The 20789-nt window shown below is 44.3% G+C and overlaps 1 protein-coding gene across 1 annotated transcript; it reads right to left on the reverse strand.

Annotated features, from left to right (window-relative positions):
* Nucleotides 1–1451: 1451 nt before the first annotated feature.
* Nucleotides 1452–16007, reverse strand: SLC26A3 (solute carrier family 26 member 3). The gene is made up of 20 exons (XM_065626836.1): nucleotides 15877–16007; nucleotides 14931–15070; nucleotides 14708–14818; nucleotides 14460–14617; nucleotides 13534–13698; nucleotides 12675–12827; nucleotides 11879–11961; nucleotides 10541–10688; nucleotides 10296–10409; nucleotides 10105–10182; nucleotides 9554–9649; nucleotides 8123–8229; nucleotides 7801–7870; nucleotides 7620–7712; nucleotides 6152–6247; nucleotides 5242–5475; nucleotides 3494–3548; nucleotides 2850–2995; nucleotides 2007–2072; nucleotides 1452–1475 (listed from the first exon to the last, which is right to left on the reverse strand). Exons 1-20 carry the CDS (start codon nucleotides 16005–16007, stop codon nucleotides 1452–1454), a joined length of 2268 nt encoding a protein of 755 aa, XP_065482908.1.
* Nucleotides 16008–20789: the final 4782 nt, after the last annotated feature.

The following is a 20789-nucleotide window of genomic DNA, read 5'->3' on the forward strand; positions in this document are numbered from 1 at the left end:
ACCACAAAAAAAAAAAAAAACAACAAAAAAAACCCCACCAAAATGAGTAATTTTAAATAAATGTGGATATGTGTCAGTTGACAGAAGTTTTCTTCGGTTTTGTTTGTGAAAGCAAATGCTTGAACACAGCTCCAAGATAATTTATGGTGAATTAATTCCTACACTGAACAAAATCACACATGTATCAATGAGAGTTCCTGCACTTGTTCTTTGCCGTCTCTGGATCAGGTAAACTTTCAGGCATTTTATTTGGAAGCAGAAGGGAGCAGATGTTTTTTTAAGAGTGAGAAAAGAAAGCTGCCTACATGCAACACAGGGATGAGGAACAGGAAAATCTAAGTGACATTTCTTTTCCGTAAAGAAGTGCCTAAAGATAGTTTTTCCTCAATAGAAACTTGGGTTTAAATTCAAAAAAATACGGATTTGCATCTTAAAATGCTCTCTCCACTGGGCCCAAACCTTGAATAACTTAATAATTTTGAATTTTTTGCCTCCCTATTTTACACAAGCCATCTCTTCTCCACTGCGAAGTGAAAACTGGGCGGCTGTGCAATTGGGTTGTGCAGACTAGAGGTTCAGCATCGAGTCTTTTTGAGCTGCAGTCTTCCGCGCATCTGTTTGAGAGACCTGGGCAATTCAGCCTCCCCCCGGCAGCTCGGCACCCACAGCTCCTCCAGAGCCGAGTCTGGGGCCAGCACTCTCTCTGCTGCTGGGGGACGTGCTCAGGGGTTGTGAGCTGCCTCCTCGGTGGTACATTGACAAATGCGGCAAGCAATGCAGAGTTAACAAAATCAGTATTTAATAGTTCACTATAAAAGCATCCTCTCTTGTGCACTTTATATCAGCCCAAGCCAAGTCAATGAATCATGTTTGGATCTGAAAATGCCGTGTCTTTCCTGAACCATCTTCATGTTTTACATGGTCACTGGTCACTGATACATTGGTCACTGTGTGCACGAGCTGAAGACATGTTCAATAACTTTGTGTACTAGGTATCTTACAAACCATAAGGAAAACTTTATACAAGTTATATACAAGCTGAAGATAAAATATCACTCCCAACTATTAATTTGTGTAATAAATTACAAGATTTCAAATATTTATATATTCTCTAGTAACTGTACAGGTTGTCTACAAACTGTCAGAATAATATAGATACATGTGCAAGTGTATGCAAATATAGTTACACCTGCTTCTTCAACTCTGTGGGTAGGCTGTCGACAAAGTATGAAATAAGAAGATCCATGTGATTTTAGCCTCCATGTATGTACATAAATATATTTCTATATATACAGAGACATATAAAGACTAACAAGCCCATTCCATATGTCGTAAATCCTGTTCAAGGTATTTAAAATTATCCTCTGTCTTCACACTCATCGTTGCATCTGCATTCGTCTTCTGAAAGTGACTCTGTGTTGCTGGAGGATATTATGTTTAGGAAATTAATTCTAAAGTTTTGTTTCTGTTGGAATCTGTAGGAAATAAAAGGAAATAAATGTCACTCTCTGTAAGGAATAGCCAGGGTAGGTGTCCTCTTGTGAGTGATGTGTAAGAATTTGCTCCTCTGAAGCATTTGGGTGTGAAGACCATGGTCTGACATTTTTTCCTAACGGGTTTGCTGTGTGCTGGATGTGGCCCTTCTCTTCAAGTCCGTGACAAAAGGCTGCGCCTGTCCCTTTCTTATCCCTGTCTAGAAGACCCCCCTTCGGCCCCAGACATTTAGATAAATGGGACTAATGGTGATGTCTCTGCCACATGGGCATTCTACTAGTGAGCTCATCATGGGAGAACTGTGGTGGACAGGCGAAGACGCCCTCTTGCCCTGTAAGGCTTTGCCTAAAGTCAAATCCCATCAATAAGCTGTCTGGATGCTGACAGCTGGGCTGATATAAGAGCTCGGGGGTGAAGATGCTTTTGTTATCTGACCTTGCAGGTCCCATGAGCAGCTTCTGGGGTGGCGTTCCCTATGGCTGGAGTGCTGCTACCTGGGACAGGAGCCTTACCGTGCACTCCCGGCTGCGCAGCCCGTTGCTGATGGTGATGATATAGTCATCGTTGCTGTTCTTCTCCTGCAATGAACACAAGAAGTTGTGGGTTAGGAAATGGATTGCTGCTTTTTTTTCCTTTTTCACTCTGAAGGAGGCCTTGCTTTTTAAGTCTCTGGAATGCGCCTGCAAAGTTGACCTGGGAGGAAGGATGCTCTCACTTGTCAGCCCTTTATGTCCCCTGCCGGGGGAGTGCAGAAAAGCTGGGCCAGTTCGGCTAAGTGAGATCAGTTTCCAGGTGGGCAGCATTCCGGGTTAGGTACTTTTAAACAGATTTAACATAAGCGAGATCCTTTCTTGCTCTTGACTTAAGAACACTCCCAGAAAGGCCAGCGCCACATATGGCTGTACTGATTTATCTGGAATACTTCAGCACTCCTTTTGAAGGCGGACAGGCCTGGGAAGCCCACGTGCAAGCAGCATCAAGTCTGCCTTGCGAGAGCTGCTGCAGCGTCTGCAGCAGTCCCCGCCGGCTGGCGGACCACAGAGGGTGCCCATGGATGGGCCAGGACTCCACCCTGCTCTATGCTCTTCCCAAGGAGGTGGCTTCAAGTGAAGTCCATGGCCAGGCCATGTTTCCAGTGGGAATTATTCACTCCTTTCGCTAGAGGTTTGCCAGGCACCTGGATCAGGGTCCACTTTTATTTTCCAAATTTATTGAACACCAACTGAGTTTTAATCATTAACTTTTTAAATAGAGGCATGCTAGAGAGCACATGGCTAGCTATGCAGAGCATGCTGGGGTGCCTGTGAGTGATATAAAGGCACTACAGTAGTGAAAGATGAAAACTATAGTGTTACCTTAGTGAGCTTTAATTTGGGGGAGCTGGCTATGTCCTTCTTCAGCAAAATGTGTAAAACCGCATCGTGAATGGTGAGGAAGAACATGGATGGCTTAATCTCCTCATCAAAAAATGCACATCTCTCCAGTTTGTCCAGGAAACCCTCTGTGGGGGAACAAAATCAAAGCACAAAGTGACCTGCGGGCCTTGAAAAATGAAGAAGTAGCATCTCCGCTGAGTGAACACAGGAATTTCTGGTATACGGCACTGTTTTATTTATTAGAGCAGGTGGGTTCCTCTTCACTGATGTGGAGGGGATGGGATATAAACACCTATCAGTACTGCCCTGCTCGATGCCAAGCAGAAGGGAACTTGAGCTAGGTTTCTTGTTTAATGGCTAAGCCAGGCTGACCGATAGCACGTCTTGCAGTCCAGGGCTGTACAGCACAGTGGTGGCCATAGGCAGAACAAGCTGTTGTGTGTGGTCCTAGCCTGCTGGGGACAACATGGGCAAGATGACACCTCTGCTCAGCTGGATCTGTTGGTTACCAAAGGCTGGAAGGTAAAACTGGGGAGAGCCCCCCGAGCTGTGCTCGGTGGTGGACAGGGAAGGCAGTGGGGCAAGGCATCTGCGGTGATGCTGGTGGAAAAACAGGTACTCACCATGTGCCCCTGCAATGTAAATGTCAATGTTGATCCGGACGAATTCTTTCAAAGTCTGTTAAACCAGAAACAGGCACTATTTAGATACTGCTATTTTTGCTGATAACAGCCATTATGGTGATTAGCCACAGCAAATGTACAAACCACTTCAAGATATTGACTGTATTTTGAATGATGGCAAACAGTTCTAAACTCAAACTCTGCTGCACCTCGGGGCAGGATGATCTCTTCACATGGCAGCAGATTGGGATGACTGATCTTTTTGAAAAGGGGCAGTATTAAATACATTTAGCCCACAGTGAAAAAGATGATATTTCATAAATTTTATGGCTTAATTGTACCTACTTGACACATGATGAAACTAAGACTCAAAAAGCTTCTATGGAGATTTTTATAACCGGGGATTCAAGCAGAACTGCAGTTCCCACTGTATATGGTAGGTGTTTAGTACCTATGGAAATAGATTTACACACTCTACGTGGATCTAGCTAGTTAACTTTAGCTATTGCTGTTTGAAAATGTTGTTCTCATTCCTTTGTTCAAGGTTATCCAGGGAAGCAAGACCAGGAGCAGAACTGAAACTTTAGTGTTCCAACTCCCAGCCTGATATTTAAAGCCATATTTCATATAAACATTTCTGTAAAGCTTCCCAAAATATTACCAGGTGAATAAAGGTTGCCACAGCCAACACTCTAATTCAAATAAAATTTAGATTGATTACTTAATCTGTTTCCGAAACTTTTTCTATGCAAAATGTACATTAAATTTCACATAAATTCAAAGGTTGCCACTGTCTTTCCAGTTCATATAGAAATGCCTTTAAGAAGCAGGCTAGACTCGCAGAATAGAATTGTTTTGGGTTGGAAGGGACCTTTAAAGGAAGATCCTTTAGTTCAACCCCCCTGGGCAGGGACATCCTCCACCAGAACAGGTTACTCAAAGCTTCGTCCAACTTGACCTTGAACACCCATCCACAACTTCTCTGGGCAGCCTGTTCCAGTGCCTCACCACCCCCATTGTAAAAAAAACTTGCTTGTGTCTAATCTAAGTCTACCCTCTTTTAGTTTAAAATTATTGCCCCTTCTCCTGTCACTACAGGCCCTGGTAAAAAGTCTGTCTCTGTCTTTCTTATAGGCCCCCTTTAAGTACTGAAAGGCCACAACAAAATCTCCCTGGAACCTTCTCTTGCCCAGGCTGAACAGCCCCAACTCTCTCAGTCTGTCTTCACAGCAGAGCTGTTCCATCCCTCTGACCATCTTGGTGTCCCTCCTCTGGCCCCTCTCCAGCAGGTCCATGCGTGTCCTGTGCTGGGGGCTCCAGAGCTGGACACAGCACTGCAGGTGGGGTCTCACCAGAGCGGAGCAGAGGGGCAGAATCACCTCCCTGACCTGCTGGCCACGCTCCTTTTGCTGCAGCCCCGGGTATGATTTGCCTTCTGGGCTGCAAGTACTCACTGCCCGGTCATGTCCACCTTTTCATCAAACACTATCTCCAGGCCCTTCTCCACAGAGCTGTTCTCAATCCCTTCATTCCCCAGCCTGTGTTGCTACTGGGGTTTGCCCTGATCCATGTGCAGGACCTTACACTTGGCCTTGTTGGACTTCATGAGGTTCACATGGGCCCACTCATCAAGTCTATCAAAGTCCCTCTGGGTGCCATCCCTTCCCTCAAGAGTATCCTTCAAGTGTAACTACGTTCATATGTTTTTCTTTCATATGATCACTGTCTGTCTTGTGAATTAGAGTTACCTTTTGGAGGATTCTCATGGCAGAAAAGTCAAGAAAGGACACTGATGAGAAATCCAGAATGATGCTGTGGATGTTGACCTGGGGCACAGTGATGCCGAGGGGGAGGTCAGCACCCCAGTTGATCTGAATGGGCAAGTCTGCCACGTTGATGGGCTGGTCCAGCTCCTCTATCCTGTTGTTGTCCAATTCTTCATCTGACTCGTGGGTATGGTTAGCTGTGCAAATCAAGCCTTTCTGTGTTGTCAGAGAAAAAAAGTAATAATTAATATATCTCTTAAAGACGCAGTCTGGGTAGTAGTGCATCTTACACAAGGGCAAAAGTGGTGGCAGCACAAAGCCGATGTACCCATGAGATGGAGCAAGACCCACCTGTGCTTTACACTAGGAAAAGTTATGCCTATCCTGCAGTTGGAGGAAATTGAAAATGTTTGCTTTCCTCTCATCAATCATTTAATCATGATCAGCAGAACTAGTTAATGATGGCTTTTTATTGTTCCCTGAAGTCAATGGTCAGATATGTTTTTCACTCAGTAGTTTTGGAAAGGTCAACAAAAAGCACGTGGGATTTGGGCTGAGAGAAAACCAGCTTTATCCTGCCATTAACGCAGTATGAGCATCACCTCTGTGGGACCAAATCCTGCCATTAACGCAGTATGAGCATCACCTCTGTGGGACCTAATCCTGCCATCTGAGGGCAGTGGTCACATACAAGCTCTGCCCATGGTAAAGCTCTAGGTCTCTTACTGTGAGAGCCATTTAAAATCTTATTTTTGAATCATGTTTATGTCATGAAGTGGCAACTTGGGGAGCAGCATATCTAATTATGACAGGAGGCTGTGAGGCAGTTCTCTGCCACTTCAAGCCAGGGAGAGGGTTGCTTAACCGCCCCAGGTGCAGTTGCCTTACATACGGGCGTCACTTGCAGCTCCCCTTTCTTCAGCATCTTTCTGATCTTCCTTAAAGCTTTATTGCGTTTCCTCAGGACTCTCAGTGGGTTGAAGCCGACCTGCAGAAACAATACTTTGAATTATTAAAAAAAACCCCACACACCCAGTGACACCAGGGGAAGGACACAGCATCTCATGCAGCTTTTCTTTATAGTCATGATGAGCATGGTTTGCACCTGATATTGCCTACCACTTTTCACCAATTCAAACAACGGCCTTTTTTCTTGGTTGGAAAGATGTCTACAGGTATGACTGCAAACAGGCAGGCCCATCTGTGCCAGCTTTAGGACACTGGCATGGACAGCAACAAGGCAGTGACGATGCTGCAGCAGAGGCCAGTAGCTCCAGCAGGCTGGTACAGTGCTGCCCAGCCCAGAGCTTGCCCTGCTTGTCTTCGTTATGAGGTGGCCACCCAGGTGACCGAGGTCAGAGAGCTCACAGGTTGTCTCTGCCCTGTACCACCTGACTGCAGTGTGGGTCCTCTACACATCGTTTTGTTTTCTTGAAGAAGAAAACCAAAGCCATTCATGCTGATTGCATATGTCTCTTGAACCTCTTAGCTGGTTTCAGCAAAATTAGACAGCAGGCAAATTAGTCCAATAAAGGTTACAAAAATACTAAATTCCTGCAAGTGTTCTGCCTCATCTATCTAGTGGGTAGAGGAGAGAGGTGTTAGAAATGCCTGTATTTGTAAAGAAAGAGAGTGGTATAAGCATCTGCACTCCTAAAAAAAACCCTTGCGGCTCTTCTGAGGTGAAAGCCAAGCACGTGGAGACCCAAACATGCCAGATCTCCTGGTTGTTCTGCCACTTTCCGTTCCTCATGTGAACAATGAACTGCTCATTAACAATGTTCATGGCAGCCACTCCTTATTGATTCTCCCCTAAAGGCAGCAGGAAGGGGAAGTTATGGGTGCAAGTTTGATTCAGTCGGTGTTTGGTTGGCCTTTCTGGCATGCTGAGGGCTCAGGGGTCCTGGGTCTCTGTGCTGCTTATGGAAAGACCAGCTGCCTTCTCCCAGTTGGTCATGGAAGACATTAAGGTCTCTTTGATAGTATGATTTCTTTCTGCTTTTCTTCTGACTGTTGTGGTTATATTCCTTGGGGCGAGATGTGTAAACTAGAATTGACTGGTGTAAAGGATATAAACGCTAATAAAATAAAGTCCCTTTATATATTCTCTGTGTTCATACAGCTTTCTTACAAAAGGCCATTGTTATGGTATAAGTTCCACATGAGTCAGGTTGTTCTCTTTCTCAGAAGTGTGTACATACATGTGAGATTACAGTAGTGGCGACAATATTTGAATAATTCGTGAAAAACTCATTTTTGAACTGTTGACTGACTGCATATATAGTAACTATTGGGAAATTGTATTCACCTTAATGCATCATGCGATTCATATGTTCAGAATGACAGCCTCAGACACTTACAGCAGTGATGAGTTTCTCTCTGAAGAATTCAATGTTGGCGAAGAAGATCGGAGATGCGCATCTGAAAATCTTCACTCCCTCTGGCTCATAGATCTGTACAATGAAGGAAAAGTATCAGTAATGATATCTGCTATGGAAACACAAATGCAGTAGATAGTAAAAGAAACAAGATATTTCTTACATCAGTGTAATCCTTCCTGTTTCTGTAGATGTTACTTCTCCCAACATTAGCCAAAACGGTGCAGCTTGGACTGTGAACAAACACACACAATTATTTGTACTCTGTACTGAAACCTGGCAGAAGGGAAGGATCAGAGAAAGCTACATCAGCTGTGGTGGTAGACTGAAGTCGGAACCCACATCCAGTGGTTCACACCTGTAAGTGACTTTTCCATATATGGTTTCCGGACAGACCAAGGCATGGGGCTGTTGGCCGTCTCTGTACAGGGAGAGTTAATTTATAGCAGGAGGCCCTGACGTAATTGTGTCAACCAAGTACTCACATCTGGGAGCGGATCACCACGGTCAGCAGCTGGAACGCCACGGCGGTTGCTAGTCCAATATCCAGGCCAAGAAAAACGGCAGCTAAGAAAGTCACCACCCATATAACCTGTAACAAGGAGGTGGATGGCAGCGGTTACGAGTGTGTCAAGGACCTGGGTTATGAGCTCAGGGTGGGAGCAGCAACAGATCTCAGAGCTGGTCCAGCCTGTCCATCTGCCTTTGGTGAGGGGTTTCATGTTTCCTAGCTTTTGTTCTTGTAAAACAGGGCCAGACTCACTGACTGGCACCACAGAGTGTTTCTAGGCGTAATAATTTGTAGACAATAAAGGCTCAGAATAATAGGAGTGTGGATCTTCTATAGGCAATTCACTAAATGTTCAATAAAAACCCAGCAGAAAGGCACGGTTACAAGTAAACCAGGATCCTGGGAAAGCTGAGAGTTGTAAATGTGCTCTGGGTATCAAAACAGGCAAATGTAGGTGCCGTGAATGTACTTGACTCATAAGCACAAATGACTAGATAATACTGAGCATTTTTCGCCACAGATCTCAAAGCTTTTTCACATGGTAAATAACAGTTTGGAAGCTGGGAAAACTGAGGTCTGGAACCATTTGGGAACAGAAAAAATTGGCCAATGAGGAAGCCAAGAGCCTACATTTTCTGAGTATTAGTCCTGCCCTCCAGCCATGAGCTTTACTATTCGTACTAAATCTTTCAAGCCATGGTCTCCCACAGAGGGGATCTCATCAATGTTTATAAATATCTCAAGGGTGGGTGTCAAGAGGATGGGACCAGACTCCTTTCAGTGGTGCCCAATGATAGGATGAGGGGCAACGGGCACAGGCTGAAGCACAGGAGGTTCCATCTGAACATGACCAGAAACTTCTTCACAGTGAGGGTGCCAGAGCCCTGGAGCAGGCTGCCCAGAGAGGTTGTGGAGTCTCCTTCTCTGGAGACATTCAAACCCACCTGGACACATTCCTGTGTGATCTGCTCTGGGTGAACCTGCTTTAGCAGGGGGGTTGGACTAGATGATCTCCAGAGGTCCCTTCCAACCCCAACCATTCTGTGATTCTGTAACGTGCCATGTGAGTGTGATAAAGTGTCCCTGAATGTGCAAGTATTTAGATGTTTTCTGTAACTTCTTTCTATATTTGAATTTACATAATGAGTTGTATTTTAATAGATTTTTGATGACATAAATGAAAATTAACATCAACAAAGAGAAGTTAGGAGAGAGAATTGACTCAAAGCAGGTGGGACAAAATGGAGAACATGAGCAAGGGATATAAGAGTAAAAAAGGCATGCCACAATTGTACTTCCCATTAGTGAAGTAAGGCAAGTATAAAGATTGCCTGTAAGCAAATTTTCATCATAGATTTATTTCCCAGAGTGCTTCATTCCTGAATGCTCACAGGACTCAACTTACACAGTCATACTTGTCCTTCCTCCACAGGACGCCTACTTCCTTGAACTGCATGAGCATTCCTTTCAAGTTGCCGAGAGCCAAAGATGCAAGGACTGACTGTGAAAAAAGACCAAAATACATGCTGAATTTTAAAGCAAGCAAAGCAAATGTTGAACAGTGAGGCTTAGAAGATCATACAAATAGGGCCAAAATGCAGCTGTAAGACCAGGCAGCTCCTTGCATTGTGTCACTGGAGTGCGAGACAGGATGCCCCGTCCATCGCACTGGAACCTCCCTAGCCATGGTGAAGAGCAGGTGCCTGACCTGAGGCTGCAAATCCCTCTTATTTTTTGGCACCTAAAAACTGGTGCTGTGATGTTTCATGTTTGGACACTTGCATTCCCTTTGAGGGACCAAATGTAGTGGTCCTCCCTGTCATGATCTGGGAAGAAGAACCAAGCTTTGCAAAACCCTGTTTGGCTCCCACCAAAGCCTATGAACACTTCCAGTGATTCCTGGAGCAGCCCAGTCTTTGGCAAGCGGAGGAAGTGCAAGGTGAAATTCATGAATACCTTCTGTAATGGCGCCAGCAGAAACCCGATGGCCAAGATCACAATCAAGACGATGACAGCTGAGATAATACCAGCAATCTGCATGAGAATACAATTCCACCATGAATAAGTGCCCACAGGCATTATGGTCAGTTAGGAAAAAAGAGAGCTTTCTCACATTAAACACCTTCATGATTTGGTGTCTTTTATACCTGTGTTTTGCCTCCTGTGCTCTCCTGCACACCTGATCTCGATAGGGCTGTGCTGGAGGCAAACCCTTTGAATGATCCACCAACTATATTACCCAGCCCAAAAGCAATCAGTTCCTGAAATAAAAACAAAAGAGGTTGTTCTTAAAAGCTAGTTCGTGTCAGTTATTCACAAGGCAAAGCATTCCTAAAATTACTTATTTCCTGTTGACAAATGCCCTGTATTGACTTCTGCATTATTCACCTACCTGGTTGCCATCTAGTGGGTAGTCATGCTTGATGGAATACACTTTAGCCACAGAAAAGGCTACTGCAAACCCAACGATTGCAATGGAAATGCTGTCTCCAATACACTTTTGGAGGATACCTACATCAGGTGCAACAGGGGATTGAAACCTGAAAGACAAAAACTCTACACACTAAGGACATGCCTAAGGAGACAAGTTGTCAAGCAAGCGAGCAAGGCAGTGGTCTAGCCCATACCGAGCATTTTGGAGAGATCTGACACAGAATTGCGGCTCTGAACTCTGAAAAACTTTGGAACAGGGACTCTGTTTATCCACACTCAGCTCAACTTGTATCTCAGCAGGTTTTAATTTACTTGGCCAGGACCAGTGACAGCTTGTCTGAGGTGCATGTACAGTTCTGCCTTCTAGTTATGCATGGATGTAAGATCTGACCCAGCGCTGGGCCCCTTGCACAGGCAATTTGCACATGAAGAATTTCACTTAATTGCAACCAAAAAATATCCCTGTGTGATTCATTGAAGGACTTTAGACAGCTAGACAAATATTTACCAAGTCAGGTAATACTGACCAGTCTCTCAGGCTGCTAGATGCTTTAGCTTCAACATTTCCTGCTTTTGATCAGAGGCTTTTGCAGATCTGCAGATCTGCAGATCTGAAGAATGGAGACATTTGAGCAGAAATAGCTGTTCCTCTGCCAGCTTCATTCACTAACAACCCCAGGGCTACAAGAGGCAATCAAGACTGTCTCAGTGGGCAAATGGTTGTCCTAGTAAATGTCTTCCTCCCTCTTTTCAGCTTAATGTGTGCCTGTTAATACTTTATGCCAAAATTCCGGCACAGCTGGATATAGTCCCCATTCGGATATACACTCTATATATCCATATATGGACATATTTCTCTGTATGGATATACTCCTGAAGAGCAGTTGTTGAGGCCTCCTGAGGACAATGGTGCCTGGGGAGATGCTGGTGGCAGGGGAGCAGGCAGGAGAACTGCATGATGTGGTGGGTTCCCAGGGCTTGTGGTGGCTGCTGAACCACACGTGTACTTCGAGAGAGATGGAGGGGTTCAGGAGTGAGTAGTTCGGTAAAAGGGACAAATATCAACCTCCTGCTCCACAGCTGTCTTGGCAAATGAAACAAGCAGTTACTTCATGTCTAGTGAGTAACTTTTATCTATTGAAAGTGTCCTCATACTGTTGAGAGCAAAATGTTTATTTACCTACTGAAAGAAGACGAAGCAGATTATTTTAAAGAAAAACAGAGCTGAACTGATTTAGCACTGACAAAATGGAGAGAGCTTTTTGCTTCACTGGTGAATTTTGAGTAAATTACTTACCCTTCCTCTAGATTTCCAACGACAGCTACATTATATTTCTCTTCAAAGTTAAGAAAATGGGAAAGCAGTGCTGCTAAGACTGTCTGAAAGATAATAAAACCCATGTCCATTAGGCACATTCTCCCACATGCCCTCCAGTCTCATCACTAGAGGCAGAATTGTGCCCCAAGTCTGCACATCCCTTTACTGTTCAGATGTCATTCCTGAATGACCTTACAGGTAAGGTTTCACATTCACAAATCACACAGAGGATATATAAGAATATCTCACTAACAACAGAGAACATCCCATCCAGGTGTTTTCTAACAAAGCACTGTGCTAGCCCTGGGGAAAGGCAGCCACCACCTGCATCTATAACAACATCTTCCATGGCTTTAGGAGCTCACTGCTCATGCGAGGCTTCCCTCGCCCCACTGCTGCTCGGAGGGGCAAAACCATCTGTTGGTGGAGGGCAAAACTGTTTATTGCTTGGCCATGGATGGCCAAGACTTCCGTGGCCGCTTGCAGGGTTGGTGCAGAGGGGGTCCAGCTGTGTGACTGCAGCCAGCTAATCTCAGACCCAATTTTGTCCAAGAAAGAAAATAATATTTTATAACCTTTTACTCAGTTCAGTTAAGAACAGCTAAGTAGAACTAAAACACCTTGTGGTAGCTCATGAACGCCGTCAATTTTTCCTTACAAGTAAAATGACAACCCATCATTTAATACAGAACAGGAGAAGAAAATGTTAAAAGACTGCTTCCCATATCACTATAGTGATGGAGCAATTGCAAAATCAAAGAGAAGTGATCATTACCACCAGGAGTTCGATCGGGATGGGAGTTGGTAACTTTGCTTTGTATCGATCGTTCATTTCTTTCACCACGAACACAATAAGCAAGACAACAAGGGATGTGACCAGGTCAGCAATGTTTGTTTTTGTGATTTGGCTGAAAACACTCTCCAGAGTCTGCAAAACCAGGGAAAAAAAAAAAAATGTAGTGCTTTAGAAATAGTAGTGTTGTGCCACAGTAGTACTATCCTTTCCAGAAGGATATCTGTATCTGAATTGCTCTGAGGGTTATGGCAGTTGGGATTTATTCCCTGTGGCATGATGTGGTGTGCAAGCCCCAATGAATGTGCACGTGCATCATCCAAATAACAAAAAACCTGCAAAAAGCCCTTTCCACTGGCTCTTGACCCTCTCCTCCTGTCCTCTCCAAGAGGCAGGGCCAGAGTAACAGGCACGTGTGCGATGGGAAATGAGAGCAATGGAATTACCGAGCAGGTGCCTCTCTTTGCTGCTTCTTCCTGCCCTTCCACCTTTCTCACCCAACAGCCCTTACGGAGTCATTTCCAAATTAAATATATATAATATCAGTGCAGTAAAAATGAATAACTAAATGCTTGAGGCAAAGTTGAGTGCTTCATTAAAGTATGCCAGCACACAATAGAAAATATTATCTAATTAGCCCAACAGGTTGTAACTTGGTGTTTCGTAATAAATTTAAAGATTGGTCATATACTAATAACACATCTCTTACGTTTTCCTGTTGTGTTTCATCCTGCTTGGCTGTTCTTATGCCCAGTTCTGTTATTACTGCCTTGTGATATACAGTCAGATATACATCACAGGTTTCAATAGCGTTATCAAATAATGAACACTTAGCACTTACATAGATAATGCCAAATGGTTTGTTAAATCCAGGGACAGATAGTTGAAGCATGAATTTCAGCTGAGATACCACAACATGGATAGCTGCAGCAGTTGTGAAACCACTGATTAATGATTGTGATAGATAAATAACAATGAATCCAAACTGGAAAATTCCCAGAAGCAACTGAAATGCAAAATGACCATACGTCAGTGTGATTTATTCATGCTTTTAAGCAATCTCTGCAACAAAAAGTACTGTATTTAATGGGAATAAAGATTTTAACCTAATCCCATATATCCAGAGATTAAGGAAAACACTGTCACCAGAATTGCAATAAAAGTTCATTTAGCAACAGAGCACAAGACTAGTAAAATTGCTAGAGCAGTTAAAAATTATTATTTTTATTTTATAGCTAAAATAAACCTCCTTAGCCTTAGGGTTTTCAGTATCCATATTTTTATATGGTACCAGTGTTTCATGAAGCACAGACATATTAATATGTTAGGAAGGAAAGAACTGCAGGAATTCTATGTTAGGAAGGAAGGAGAAATCGCTTTGTTTTTAAAAGACAAATCCAAATACTTTAGTATTATGAGATAAAGCTTTTACTCCCCGTGCTGTGACTGCATCATTCACGTTCCTCTCACAACTACTTTTTCCTACCCAGCAGATTGGCTTTTGCTGCAGGTGGATGGACCTGTGCGGGCTGTAGGCTCAGGTCTGGGCAAACCCAGGGATTTCACAGCACGAGTCAGTGGCTGGTCACTGGAGCAGGGCGGGTGTCTCCTAATCAGTGAGCCAAGGTCAGTTGTGTGGGAAGGGGAAGAGAATTACTTTGGTCACTGCGCCAGCAGATAAGGAAAGGGAAGGCCAATACTCCATTCGTCTGTTAATATACATGCATACAGACGCATGTGGACACACACACACATATGTTTACCAACCTGGAAAACCCCAGAAAGGAAGGTTACAGATGCAGCCACCATCACCCTCTCTTCATCTATTGCTGAGGTATTCGTGGAAGTGCCGTTTTCAGCAAAATCATCGGGGACCAGCCTGACGACAACTCCTCCCACCATCAGGCTCAGGACGGGGAAGGGACCTGAGCACCACAAGACATTTGTTAGAGACCCCAAGTGCCACCATGTCCTTCTTTACCAGTGAGGAGGGCGGTCGGTGCGCCTGAACTTACCCACTGAGATATGCCTGGATGTGCCAAAGATAAAATAGACCAGGACAGGGAAAAACGCCGCATAGAGTCCATAACCGGGGGGGATGTTCACCAGCAAAGCAAAGGCGAGACCTGTGAGGACAGAGGTCCGGGAAAGGTGACACATGTGTCACATGCTGACGCCAGCAGTCCCTTTGTGCCTGGCACAGCTGGCCGTGCCAGAGCACACGTTTCACGGAGGTACCTTGCAGGACAGCCACGAGCCCCGTGTTGATGCCGGAGACGATGTCGCTCAGGATCCACTCCCTGAAGCGGTATGCTGGCAGCCACGAGGCGATGGGAAACAAACCCAAGGCGATTTTTTTGACCCTTTGTGGAGAGCAGCTGTAAAGACACAAGAGGACACAGGTCTGTAGGTGAACAGCTCAGCTGGGTGACAGCCTGTCTTTGGAGTAGAAATGAAGGAGGGAGGATCCAGGTTCAGGCTGCCAGAGGTCAAAATCTCACCCAGCTACAGCGCTGGTCAACCTACTCTGCCAGCTGGGCTTCAAGGAGGACCTGGTGGCCTTCGGAGGTCTCTTCCAACCAAAGTTTTCATAGAATCATGGAATGCTTTGGGTTGGAAGGGACTGTCAAAGGTCATCTAGTCCAACCCCCCTGCCATGACCAGGGACATCCTCAACTAGATCAGGTTGCTCAGAGCCCCATCCAGCCTGGCCTTGGATGTCTCCAGGGATGGGGCATCAACCACCTCTCTGGGCAACCTGGGCCAGTGTTTCACCACTCTCATTGTAAAAAATTTTCTTCCTTCTATAAAATCTGAGTCTACCCACTTTTAGTTTAAAACCATTACCCCTTGTCCTATTGCAACAGGCCCTGCTGAAAAGTCTGTCTCATCTTTCTTATAAGCCCCCTTTAAGTACTGAAAGGCTAGAATAAGGTCTCCCCAGAGTCTGTGCTGCCAAGCGCTCAGGGAAAGAGATGCTGCCTGGGATACAACTGTAGGAAGACTTTTAAGAGTAATAGCAGCTAAAATCCTTTAGAAAAATCTGACATTGCATTTGTTTAACGAGTTTTTGTCTGTTCCGTTGGAGTCTGAGATGGAAGTTGTCAGGATGGGGTTCATGCTGTCACAGAGTGGCAGTTCAGGCTGTTCTCAGAAACATATTAAAAAAAAAAAAACTCCTTACCGAAAATATAGTTTCAGGTGATCCCAAAAGGTTTTATGGTATCTGTGCAATTTCTCATGCTCTTCATTGAATAAATTCTCCGAGTACACAGGTCTGGCTACAACATAGTGGTTGCCCACAGGTTCAACCATTTCTCCTGAAATGTCAGGCGAGGATGGCAACTTGTGCGTATTCCCTGGCTTTAGTCGCTTAAAAAACCTGAAATGAAGAATGTGGTTAGATCCTTATGTACCACAGGGTGGGTATTTGTAGCATAGATGAGTGAACTCCAAACTGAGCGTTACCACCTTTGAAGATCAAAAGAGAGATGGTTGAGACACCCACTTGGCTTTGCCAAGGTGATCTCCTGCCCTCCTCCTCCCACTGCAGGGTAGTGTTTCGCTGGAGCATGAAGTATTTCTTTCTAAACATGCAGCCAAAAGGCGGACAAGATGGATTTTGAGTTAATTTATCTCCAAGTCAGCTGCCTACAAACAAAATCTGCCTCCCTCGTGGGAGGCTAAATTCTTACAGAACAAACAAGGAGATCCCAAGCGGTTTCTCTTTGTGACACCACCGGGAGGGCTGGGAGCTCCCCGAAACCCACCGACATGGGGGGAAAGGCGGAGCCAAGGCTGGGCTCAGCCATTCTCTCTTGCACTCAGAGACTGGGCTGAATCTTTTGGCTTGGGTCTGCGTGACGAGGAGGTTAGGCTCGGTACTGAAAAAGCACGTTTTTGATGCTTGTTATTTGTAAGATTTATTTCCACAGGTTGTCTGGACTGCTTCTCCTCTGTTTCATACTCACAAGCAGTTGTTGCAATGTCTGACCTATATATTGTTTTCTGCCTTGTCCCAACCCACATTTGCATATTTGTGCTGAAGAGAAACTATCCTTGGTCACTCCAGAAATGACCCCTAAAGTCCACATTACACACAAGAAGACTCAAGATTCTTTTCAGTCTATACCACTGGGTATTTTGTAGCAATTAATTGAAGGCATCACTGAGCTGCCCACTGCACTGTTATGTTTCTCTCTGTGCCTCACATTCTTCCCACATTAATTTCATCTAAATAAATGTACTAGCTAAAAAAATTTCTCTCTGTTGCAGCCACCATCAAATATTTAATAGAGCACTAGTCCTAGACAGGAGCTGTGGAACTTGCTTTTGGTAGCACAGTTGGACTAAATGATCATTGTGGGATCCTTTCAACTGGAACTAATCTATTCTCTCTCGTTCTGTTTTCTTTTGACTCAGAGACAAAGATGTACTGTAGAAAGCAAAAAGTCTTGTGACACTGATAATAGAGCATTTTTCTTAGAATCATAAAATGACCTGAGTTGGAAGGGACCCACAAAGATCGTCGAGTCCAACTCCTGTCCCTACATATGACAGCCCCACAGTTCACACCATGTGTCTGAGGGCCTTGTCCAGTCTCTCCTTGAACACTGTCAGGCTTGGGGCCGGGACACCTCCCTGGGGAGCCTGTTCCCGTGTTCCACCACTGAATTCTTCATTTTCTCTCCCCTAGTGCAAATGCTCCTTGGCACCTTGCCGCTTGCTGATGGTCTCATGACAGATGCTCGACCAACACTAGTTCCTTTCCTGGGCATTTCTAATTCAAACTTGTGTGTACTCAATATCTGGAGATATCACAGGACAGGTTTCCAAGTGGCACAAAGAAGTTTGCATAGTTATGAAGAAAGGTAAAGCTTTTTATCTATGACAATTTTGGCATTAAAATGTAAATCCCATTCTGAAACTCCACTGCAGCTCAGGGCCCATTATTGACCTATTTCAAGTGATTTTGGTTTAGTTTGTTCCTAGTTCATTCTGGGTAAATTCATGGATGGGTAGAAGTACAAATAGTGTCAGATGAACCTCTTAGATATGGTGGGAGTTTTTTGTTAATACACTAATTTCCCACAAAGGATTTACTATTTTGGCAGTGGGTTAAACATTTTTACTATGTGTTTTAACATTGAAAAATGGTATTTGTAGTAATTTCCAAAAACTGCAGACTAATACTTGAAATCTAAGCTCATTCAAGACTCTGATCCAAAGTCAGTTAAAATCGTACTACAATCCTATAATTGTACACTACTGTCCTTCCCTCTGTTGGAATCAGAGCTCCAAACCTGAGGCTGATGAAATTTCAGTGAAATAAATGGTTAATTTAGTTCTTTCTCTGAAAAATCTTGGTGTACATAGATTTGCAGGGTGAAGTCTTAACTATCAAAGATTTGTAGAATTGCTCTGTTTCCTAATCTGCCTATCAGTCTTTTAGACTTCACATTGCCAAGAGGAGTATTGCTGAAAGCCCTGTTGAATCGTTTTGTTCATTACATTGTAGGGCACAAGATGTACTCTTTGTACCCTTTGAAATGTTCCTAAGGCACAAAAATAGAAGAAGTGTATGGGTTACTCTTTCATTTCAGATTTTCCCCTGTGTTGCAGCTGCTGTAGCTTTTCCGAGTACTTTAGTTGTCACTCCTGGCCCTTGTCCGGCCTTTACTCTTTCCACCGGCCAAATTTAATGCCCCAATCTCAGGGAACATACACTGTGCTTCTTTACAACCTCCTGAATTGACTCTGGTTTATTAGTGCTGGGCTTGTTGAAGGCGTAAGTATTTTGCGTGTGCTTTTTCCTTCCTGACAGGAGCCCCGCTTTACTGACTCTCCTCCTGGTTTGGGTCAATGACTTAGAGCTGCCGAAGGAGCCCTGGAGCCTCACCCCGAGAGGTTCATTGAGCTGAACCATGTGAGCATGACTCTGTTCTAAAGAATATGGTGCCACGTGGCATTACTCAAGTTAAGTTTAACCAAGCCAGCCTGAGCACCTCAAGTGCAGTGTAAACTGCCTTCAACCTGTTTTCTGACAGCTAAATGAGACCACATGGTGCAGCACATTACTGCAGCCAGATGACCACTGCTGCAAGTCACCTGCTAGTTGAGCTCTTCTCATCTACTTCCCTCTTCCACATCCTCTATTGGCAGCTATCAGGTACCATGACTTCAGTCGGAACTGATTTCCTCTTGCTCACTCTTGTTTTCTTCCCATACATGTTTAGAAAGATGGATGTCCTCTGCATAGGGACATTTTTTTCAGCTGTCAGCACCATTAATTATTTTGGGAGTTTTACAGAAAATTGTGACAAATGCCAGCATAGTGGAGGCCAACATTATCTGCAAATCCCCTAAAAGAGAGGTCTGTACTCCAGTAACCCACGCTGCTTTTCCAGAGTGCTCCCATCATTCAGTCCTTGGGCTCCTTGTGGGACACAACCAATTAGCAAAATTCTTCAGATGACTTCTATAGTATGTCCATCCACACATGGACAACAGAAACAGAGACCAAGCTTACACCACACAGCTATTGAGTGGTAACAACTTTTACTTGCGATTGAACAAGACTAGATCTGAACTGAAACCCCAGAGATAACATTCTGATTCAGTTTTATTCCATATAGCCTCTGATCCTGTTCTCATGGCCAGCAACTAACAGTATTACCATCTCCCACATGTAAAACACTCCAACTCTGCTGCTAATACTAATGCATATTTTGATGTGTGCCATTTTGTTGAGGGGATATTTTTTCCCTTTGTTAATTTATGCTAAATATTGACCAAGTAGTACAAAAAAATCTGGTAAATTCAACTGAATAATTAAAATATAATTAAATACTAACATGCTTCATCCCACAAACTCTACTTCTCTGCAACGTAAACATTTGAAAAATACAAACAAGGGAAACTTTTACATTTTACAAGAAACCCGACACATGACTAGAAGCATTTCGTTTATAACCATTACTTCACATATTCCACATCCAGACCGAAAACCTCAAAATTGTACCTGATGTGTCTTCCAGGAAGCTCTTCAGAAGAAACCACACCAAGATTTTAGGGAAAAAAAATATCCTTGAAATTGTCAGAGGCAACGCAGGTATCTTGTGCTGTTCTTCATTTCAGAACCTCCCTAAATACTGGCAGCACTTTAATAACTAACTTCAGTTAACTTTTACAAGAAAAGGAAGATTTCACTGTGGCCTTGACCATTGAGCCTATCCTCAGGAGGGATGATAAGAGTAATTTCTTAAAGTTCTCTGTGATATTGCTTAACTTTGTTTGGCAATCTGTTTGTGATTGGTCTGCAGAGACTAATATGGGAAAACAGAGATGAATAAGAAGGACTGTCTGTTGCAATCCTGTGCTGTACATCTGCCAGGTTTCTGTCGAGCATGGTGGGAAGTGGAGACCAGAGTTCAGCTGTGTCACCCTCCATTTCTGAAGGAGCGTGAGCCAGTGGTAAGGGAGATGGGGCTGCTCGGCGTGCCAGCTCTGGACAACGTGTGCCTCTGTGAACCTTCATCCAAAGCACCTTGAAGGAACCCTAAATTGTCCTTCCAGAAGCAACTCCTGAGTGCTCAAATCATTGCTAAAAATAGCCTTTGCAGGGATTTCCAAAGGCCACCTGTGACTTGGTGGAGCTGACAGCTGTGACATCCAGTTACAGACACCGGAAAGGTGCAGAAAGTCTGTGCAGCGGAGTGTTGGGGCACAAACATGGTGTAGACAGGTTGGACTGTCCTGCAGGATCCTGCTCCCCTCCACAGCCTATAGAGGAACTGAGGGAAATCATCCTCCCCAGGCCAAAGTGAGCCTTTGTAAACATTTCCCCAAGATACTTAAAACCACCTAAGGAGATAGCTCAAATAGTATTTTGATGCCTCAGGCTGCAAATTCAGCTGCAGATGCCTGTGTTCAGGTGTTCTGTGTTCAGGAGAGCAGTGAACCTTCAGTGCTGAGAACACCATAGCATCAAAGTTTCCTGATGAAAACTGTCTTAACAACCCTTTCCATAGGTGACACTGCCATGAACACCTAGAAACTCTTCAGCTGTTGATACCATGGTATCAGGAAGACTGTGGG

The sequence above is a fragment of the Caloenas nicobarica genome, chromosome 1 (assembly GCF_036013445.1).
Source record: "Caloenas nicobarica isolate bCalNic1 chromosome 1, bCalNic1.hap1, whole genome shotgun sequence".
Lineage (NCBI taxonomy): Eukaryota > Metazoa > Chordata > Aves > Columbiformes > Columbidae > Caloenas > Caloenas nicobarica.